This window comes from Salmo salar, chromosome ssa08, assembly GCF_905237065.1.
Source record: "Salmo salar chromosome ssa08, Ssal_v3.1, whole genome shotgun sequence".
Classification (NCBI taxonomy): domain Eukaryota; kingdom Metazoa; phylum Chordata; class Actinopteri; order Salmoniformes; family Salmonidae; genus Salmo; species Salmo salar.
The window spans coordinates 25,233,052-25,241,944 of record NC_059449.1 but is presented as its reverse complement, the minus strand read 5'-3'; the positions used below and the strand labels follow the sequence as shown (position 1 = coordinate 25,241,944).

Below are 8,893 nucleotides of genomic sequence, written 5' to 3'. Positions count from 1 at the left end.
CAGTCCTCTGTACAATGTAGTGATGGTGTTAAACCTCTGTGTGTAGTCAGTCCTCTGTACAGTGTGGTGATGGTGTTAAACCTCTATGTGGAGTCAGTCCTCTGTACAGTGTGGTGATGGTGTTAAACCTCTGTGTGTAGTCAGTCCTCTGTACAGTGCAGTGATGGTGTTAAACCTCTGTGTGTAGCCAGTCCTCTGTACAGTGTGGTGATGGTGTTAAACCTCTGTGTGTAGTCAGTCCTCTGTACAGTGTGGTGATGGTGTTAAACCTCTGTGTGTAGTCAGTCCTCTGTACAGTGTAGTGATGGTGTTAAACCTCTGTGTGTAGTCAGTCCTCTGTACAGTGTAGTGATGGTGTTAAACCTCTGTGTGTAGTCAGTCCTCTGTACAGTGTGGTGATGGTGTTAAACCTCTGTGTGTAGTCAGTCCTCTGTACAGCGTAGTGATGGTGTTAAACCTCTGTGTGTAGTCAGTCCTCTGTACAGTGTAGTGATGGTGTTAAACCTCTATGTGTAGTCAGTCACTCTGTACAGTGTGGTGATGGTGTTAAACCTCTGTGTGTAGTCAGTCCTCTGTACAGTGTAGTGATGGTGTTAAACCTCTGTGTGTAGTCAGTCCTCTGTACAGTGTAGTGATGGTGTTAAACCTCTGTGTGTAGTCAGTCCTCTGTACAGTGTGGTGATGGTGTTAAACCTCTATGTGGAGTCAGTCCTCTGTACAGTGTGGTGATGGTGTTAAACCTCTGTGTGTAGTCAGTCCTCTGTACAGTGTGGTGATGGTGTTAAACCTCTGTGTGTAGTCAGTCCTCTGTACGGTGTAGTGATGGTGTTAAACCTCTGTGTGTAGTCAGTCCTCTGTACAGTGCAGTGATGGTGTTAAACCTCTGTGTGTAGTCAGTCCTCTGTACAATGTAGTGATGGTGTTAAACCTCTGTGTGTAGTCAGTCCTCTGTACAGTGCAGTGATGGTGTTAAACCTCTGTGTGTAGTCAGTCCTCTGTACAGTGTGGTGATGGTGTTAAACCTCTGTGTGTAGTCAGTCCTCTGTACAGTGTAGTGATGGTGTTAAACCTCTATGTGGAGTCAGTCCTCTGTACAGTGTGGTGATGGTGTTAAACCTCTGTGTGTAGTCAGTTCTCTGTACAGTGTAGTGATGGTGTTAAACCTCTGTGTGGAGTCAGTCCTCTGTACAGTGTGGTGATGGTGTTAAACCTCTATGTGGAGTCAGTCCTCTGTACAGTGTGGTGATGGTGTTAAACCTCTGTGTGTAGTCAGTCCTCTGTACAGTGTGGTGATGGTGTTAAACCTCTATGTGGAGTCAGTCCTCTGTACAGTGTAGTGATGGTGTTAAACCTCTGTGTGTAGTCAGTCCTCTGTACAGTGTGGTGATGGTGTTAAACCTCTATGTGGAGTCAGTCCTCTGTACAGTGTAGTGATGGTGTTAAACCTCTGTGTGTAGTCAGTCCTCTGTACAGTGTGGTGATGGTGTTAAACCTCTGTGTGTAGTCAGTCCTCTGTACAGTGTGGTGATGGTGTTAAACCTCTGTGTGTAGTCAGTCCTCTGTACAGTGTGGTGATGGTGTTAAACCTCTGTGTGTAGTCAGTCCTCTGTACAGTGTAGTGATGGTGTTAAACCTCTGTGTGGATTTACATTGGCATCATATTTATTTACATAAATAATGTGCACTATCACAACGTAGGAATAAATCCGGTCAGTAGATTTTGAAATATTAACTTTATTTACTCATATTTATTTGGACATACATACAGAATAAAACGGCCTAGCAACCGCCTAGCAACCAGGTTAAACTATGAGGTTTATTGGCAAAAGGCTCATTAAAAAAACAAATACTCCTCCTTTATCTCCATCTCTCTCTCTCTCTGAAAATATCCATGTCAACTGGCACACTATTCCCTACATAGTGCACAACTTTAGACCAGAGCCTTGTGGGAAAGTCCTATGGGTCCTGGTCCAAAGTAGTGCACTACATAAGGAATAGGACTCTAGTTCACTATGTAGTGCCCTGGTCCAAAGTAGTGCACTACATAAGGAATAGGACTCTAGTTCACTATGTAGGGTCCTGGTCCAAAGTAGTGCACTACATAAGGAATAGGGCTCTAGTTCACTATGTAGTGCCCTGGTCCAAAGTAGTGCACTAGCATAAGGAATAGGGCTCTAGTTTGCTGTGTAGGGTCCTGGTTCAAAGTAGTGCACTACTAAGGAATAGGGCTCTAGTTCACTATGTAGTGCCCTGGTCCAAAGTAGTGCACTACATAAGGAATAGGGCTCTAGTTCACTATGTAGTGCCCTGGTCCAAAGTAGTGCACTACACAAGGAATAGGGCTCTAGTTTGCTGTGTAGGGTCCTGGTTCAAAGTAGTGCACTACATAAGGAATAGGGGTCTCTAGTTCACTATGTATTGCCCTGGTTCAAAGTAGTGCACTACATAAGGAATATGGCTCTAGTTTGCTGTGTAGGGTCCTGGTCCAAAGTAGTGCACTACATAAGGAATAGGGCTCTAGTTCACTTTGTAGTGCCCTGGTCCAAAGTAGTGCACTACATAAGGAATAGGGCCTCTAGTTTGCTGTGTAGGGTCCTGGTCCAAAGTAGTGCACTACATAAGGAATAGGGCTCTAGTTTGCTGTGTAGGGTCCTGGTCCAAAGTAGTGCACTACATAAGGAATAGGGCTCCTAGTTCACTATGTAGTGCCCTGGTCCAAAGTAGTGCACTACATAAGGAATAAGGCTCTAGTTCACTATGTAGGGTCCTGGTCCAAAGTAGTGCACTACATAAGGAATAGGGCTCTAGTTCACTTTGTAGTGCCCTGGTCCAAAGTAGTGCACTACATAAGAAATAGGGCTCTAGTTCACTATGTAGTGCCCTGGTCCAAAGTAGTGCACTACATAAGGAATAGGACTCTAGTTCACTATGTAGGGTCCTGGTCCAAAGTAGTGCACTACATAAGGAATAGGGCTCTAGTTCGCTGTGTAGGGTCCTGGTCCAATGTAGTGCACTACATAAGGAATAGGGCTCTAGTTCACTTTGTAGTGCCCTGGTCCAATGTAGTGCACTACATAAGGAATAGGGCTCTAGTTCACTATGTAGGGTCCTGGTCCAAAGTAGTGCACTACATAAGGAATAGGGCACTAGTTCACTATGTAGGGTCCTGGTCCAAAGTAGTGCACTACATAAGGAATAGGGCACTAGTTCACTATGTAGGGTCCTGGTCCAAAGTAGTGCACTACATAAGGAATATATTTGGACATACATATATCAGAAATGGCCTAGCAACCGCCTAGCAACCAGGCTAAACTATGAGGTTGATAGGCAACCGATGGACTCCAGTTCCCTGGTTACAAGCACTACAGGTAGGGAATATGGTGCCCACACTTTGGGAAGCAGGCAGTACATCTGTAGTGAGTCCAACCCAGTCACAACAGAGAACACAGTCAAAACACATAACAACATTAAAACAGGGTCGGCCTGAATTCCAACTGAAGGCAGGTCAATTCATGTCGCAAATTTAAATTCCAATTGGAAAAAAAGGATCTCTATTTTCAATGACTTCTCAATAAACTGAAAAGTAAAAGCTATTTATTTAAAAACGTTCAATATATTGAAGTTTAAATCAAAATGATTTACTGAATTGACTAGCTTTTAATTGGAATTGACCCCCCCCCCCCCAACTCCGCCAAAAAAACTAAATGGAACTACATTTCCCTGGTCCATGACTTCTTCTCCTTACTGCCTGACGACGTGGGGCTCTATGTGGAAAAGCAGTTTGTCGTCGCCGCGACGAACCTCCAGGAGGAGGGGCCCGTCGCCTAGCAACGCCCCCTGCAGCTCGTCGGTGGTCCTGAGTGGGCGGCCGTTCAGCTTGAGGATCACGTCACCGGCATCAATCCCGCCCCTTCGGTAGAGGACGAGAGGTTCTCATTGGTCCTTGGTTCCTAAGAAGGCTTCTTCCATATTGGTACAGTAATGGCTCAACCTTGCCCTTTGATAGGCTAGCTAGCTAAACTACGTTTCTGATATAACGGATAAACCTGTTGCATTAATCCATTCCTCCTTTCTCTCCAATCAGGGCCTTGAGGTGTGTCACTGTGTGTGTCACTGTGTGTGTGTGTGTGTGTGTGTGTGTGTGTGTGTGTGTGTGTGTGTGTGTGTGTGTGTGTGTGTGTGTGTGTGTGTGTGGAAAACACCTACCTGTGTGCGGGGGACTCAGGTATAACCTGATGGACCAACACTCCACTGGAGACATCAGGGAAGTCAGGATTCTGCTTCTTCATCTCCTCTACCAGACTAGATTATATATACAGTATGTAGGTTAAACTACCAGACTACATTATATATATATACAGTATGTAGGTTAAACTACCTGACTAGATTATATATATACAGTATGTAGGTTAAACATCTCCTCTACCAGACTAGATTATATATATACACAGTATGTAGGTTAAACATCTCCTCTACCAGACTAGATTATATATACAGTATGTAGGTTAAACTACAGACTACATTATGTAGGTAAACTCAGACTACATTATATATATACAGTATGTAGGTTAAACTACCAGACTACATTATATATATACAGTATGTAGGTTAAACTACCTGACTAGATTATATATATACAGTATGTAGGTTAAACTACCAGACTACATTATATATACAGTATGTAGGTTAAACTACCAGACTACATTATATATATACAGTATGTAGGTTAAACTACCAGACTACATTATATATATACAGTATGTAGGTTAAACTACCTGACTAGATTATATATACAGTATGTAGGTTAAACTACCAGACTACATTATATATACAGTATGTAGGTTAAACTACCAGACTAGATTATATATATACAGTATGTAGGTTAAACTACCAGACTAGATTATATATACAGTATGTAGGTTAAACTACCAGACTACATTATATATATACAGTATGTAGGTTAAACTACCAGACTACATTATATATATACAGTATGTAGGTTAAACTACCTGACTAGATTATATATATACAGTATGTAGGTTAAACTACCAGACTACATTATATATATACAGTATGTAGGTTAAACTACCTGACTAGATTACATATATATACAGTATGTAGGTTAAACTACCAGACTAGATTATATATACAGTATGTAGGTTAAACTACCAGACTACATTATATATATACAGTATGTAGGTTAAACTACCAGACTACATTATATATATACAGTATGTAGGTTAAACTACCTGACTAGATTATATATATACAGTATGTAGGTTAAACTACCAGACTACATTATATATATACAGTATGTAGGTTAAACTACCAGACTAGATTATATATATACAGTATGTAGGTTCAACTACCAGACTAGATTATATATATACAGTATGTAGGTTAAACTACCAGACTAGATTATATATATACAGTATGTAGGTTAAACTACCAGACTAGATTATATATATACAGTATGTAGGTTAAACTACCAGACTAGATTATATATATACAGTATGTAGGTTAAACATCTCCTCTACCAGACTACATTATATATATATACAGTATGTAGGTTAAACTACCAGACTAGATTATATATATACAGTATGTAGGTTAAACTACCAGACTACATTATATATATACAGTATGTAGGTTAAACTACCAGACTAGATTATATATATACAGTATGTAGGTTAAACTACCAGACTACATTATATATATACAGTATGTAGGTTGAACTACCAGACTACATTATATATATACACAGTATGTAGGTTAAACTACCAGACTACATTATATATATACATTATGTAGGTTAAACTACCAGACTACATTATATATATACAGTATGTAGATTAAACTACCAGACTACATTATATATATACAGTATGTAGGTTAAACTACCAGACTACATTATATATATATACAGTATGTAGGTTAAACTACCAGACTACATTATATATATATACAGTATGTAGATTAAACTACCAGACTACATTATATATATACAGTATGTATGTTAAACTACCAGACTACATTATATATATACAGTATGTAGGTTGAACTACCAGACTAGATTATATATATATATACAGTATGTAGATTAAACTACCAGACTACATTATATATATACAGTATGTAGGTTAAACTACCAGACTAGATTATATATATACAGTATGTAGGTTAAACTACCAGACTAGATTATATATATACAGTATGTAGGTTAAACTACCAGACTACATTATATATATACATTATGTAGATTAAACATCTCCTCTACCAGACTAGATTATATATATACAGTATGTAGGTTAAACTACCAGACTAGATTATATATATACAGTATGTAGATTAAACTACCAGACTACATTATATATATACAGTATGTAGGTTGAACTACCAGACTACATTATATATATACAGTATGTAGGTTAAACTACCAGACTACATTATATATATACAGTATGTAGGTTAAACTACCAGACTACATTATATATATACAGTATGTAGGTTAAAGGGTTTATCTTCAGTTCAAACAAAAACAAATTGGGTCTGGAGAAATGTAACCACTGTCTAATCCATGGACAGAGGTATGGATGCAAGGACTGACCATCCAAAGCTACAAAATATACAGTAAACCGCACAATAATCTCACAGATGTAATTAATGCATTGCTCAGTTGACTAAAACTGTAGTTGAAAATAACCACCTCCAAATTTCAAATGAAAAGTTTCAAATGAATTCACACAGGCAGATTTTAATGAGGTTTATAGTCATTTTTAGGGCCTATAGAACTATAGTATTATAAAGTTACATAAATATCACAACAGTGCATGAAAAAGTGTGTGTGTGTGTGTGTGTGTGTGTGTGTGTGTGTGTGTGTGTGTGTGTGTGTGTGTGTGTGTGTGTGTGTGTGTGTGTGTGTGTGTGTGTGTGTGTGTGTGTGTGTGTGTGTGTGTGTGTGTGTGTGTGTGTGTGTTTTACCCATCTGTGACAGTGAGCATCTTAATGCCTATCAGACGCTTCTTCTTCTCTCCTGTCATTACTGATGAAAGAAAAACAGCACATTAGGGAAATCACTATTTTCTATTTATTTTCACATTCCTGCACAGGTGTGTCGTCTGTGTGTGTGTGTGTGTGTGTGTATGTGTGTGTGTGTGTGTGTGTGTGTGTGTCACCTGCATCTGACTGGGGTTCTGGAATACGGTAACGACCACTCAGCATTCTGTGGTTACCTAGACAACAACACAAAACACACGCATACATTATGCACACACACATACAAAAACCACACATACACACACACACACACACCTGCATTGTGTTTGTTGTGCTGTGACTCAGTGAGAAAGCGTCTGATCCGGTCTGAAGGAATAGCGAAGGGAGATTCCTGCTGTCACCTTGAGAGTATTGATGCCTATCACCTCCCCATCCTACACACACACACACACACACACACACACACACACACACACACACACACACACACACACACACACACACACACACACACACACACACACACACACACACACACACACACACACACACACACACACACAGGTAAGCTACATAAGGGTTGATAAAGAGCATTGGTTAGTACAGCCACCTCTAACTTCCTTCATACTGGACAGAGACATACAAATGGTGTCCACAAGTTCATCTGACTCTGGGGAAGTAGACAAAGGACCTTATTGCCAAATCCCGAAGTATCCCTTCAACCCTTCATTGGATTCAGTCGTTCATTGACCTATAGATTCAGCCCTTCATTGGATTCAGTCGTTCATTGACCTATAGATTCAGCCCTTCATTGACCTATAGATTCAGCCCTTCATTGAATTCAGCCCTTCATTGACCTATAGATTCAGCCCTTCATTGACCTATAGATTCAGCCCTCCATTGGATTCAGCCCTTCATTGACCTATAGATTCAGCCCTTCATTGGATTCAGCCCTTCATTGACCTATAGATTCAGCCCTTCATTGACCTATAGATTCAGCCCTTCATTGAATTCAGCCCTTCATTGACCCATAGATTCAGCCCTTCATTGACCTATAGATTCAGCCCCTCCATTGGATTCAGCCGTTCATTGACCTATAGATTCAGCCCCTCATTGGATTCAGCCGTTCATTGACCTATAGATTCAGCCCTTCATTGACCTGTAGATTCAGCCCTTCATTGACCTATAGATTCAGCCCCTCATTGAACTATAGATTCAGCCCCTCATAGACCTATAGATTCAGCCCCTCATTGACCTATAGATTCAGCCCTTCATTGGACAGCACAGCCCTCATTGACCTATAGATTCGGCCCTTCATTGACCTATAGATTCAGCCCCTCATTGACCTATAGATTCAACCCTTCATTGACCTATAGATTCAGCCCTTCATTGGATTCAGCCCCTCACTGACCTATAGATTTAGCCCTTCATTGACCTATAGATTCAGCCCTTCATTGACCTATAGATTCAGCCCCTCATTGACCTATAGATTCAGCCCCTCATTGACCTATAGATTCAGCCCCTCATTGACCTATAGATTCAGCCCTTCATTGACCTATTCAGCCCTTCATTGACAAATAGATTCAGCCCCTTCATTGACCTATAGATTCAGCCCTTCATTGACCTATTCAGCCCTTCATTGACCTATAGATTCAGCCCTTCGTTGACCTATAGATTCAGCCCTTCATTGACCTGTAGATTCAACCCTTCATTGACCTATAGATTCAGCCCTTCATTGACCTATAGATTCAGCCCTTCATTGGATTCAGCCCCTCACTGACCTATAGATTTAGCCCTTCATTGACCTATAGATTCAGCCCTTCATTGACCTATAGATTCAGCCCTTCATTGACCTATACATTCAGGCCCTCATTGACCTATAGATTCAGCCCTTCAT

At 40.4% G+C, this 8,893-nt stretch overlaps 1 protein-coding gene across 1 annotated transcript in view; it reads right to left on the bottom strand.

Moving 5' to 3' along the window:
- Window positions 1-2,829: 2,829 nt before the first annotated feature.
- Window positions 2,830-8,893, bottom strand: part of htra3a (HtrA serine peptidase 3a) — a 17,108-nt gene continuing 11,044 nt past the window's right edge. Inside the window, 6 exon segments of the mRNA XM_045723067.1 lie at window positions 2,830-3,910; window positions 4,207-4,302; window positions 6,982-7,042; window positions 7,176-7,232; window positions 7,312-7,378; window positions 7,380-7,430. Coding sequence (XP_045579023.1) covers window positions 3,742-3,910; window positions 4,207-4,302; window positions 6,982-7,042; window positions 7,176-7,232; window positions 7,312-7,378; window positions 7,380-7,430 — 501 coding nt within the window. The 3' untranslated portion in view covers window positions 2,830-3,741.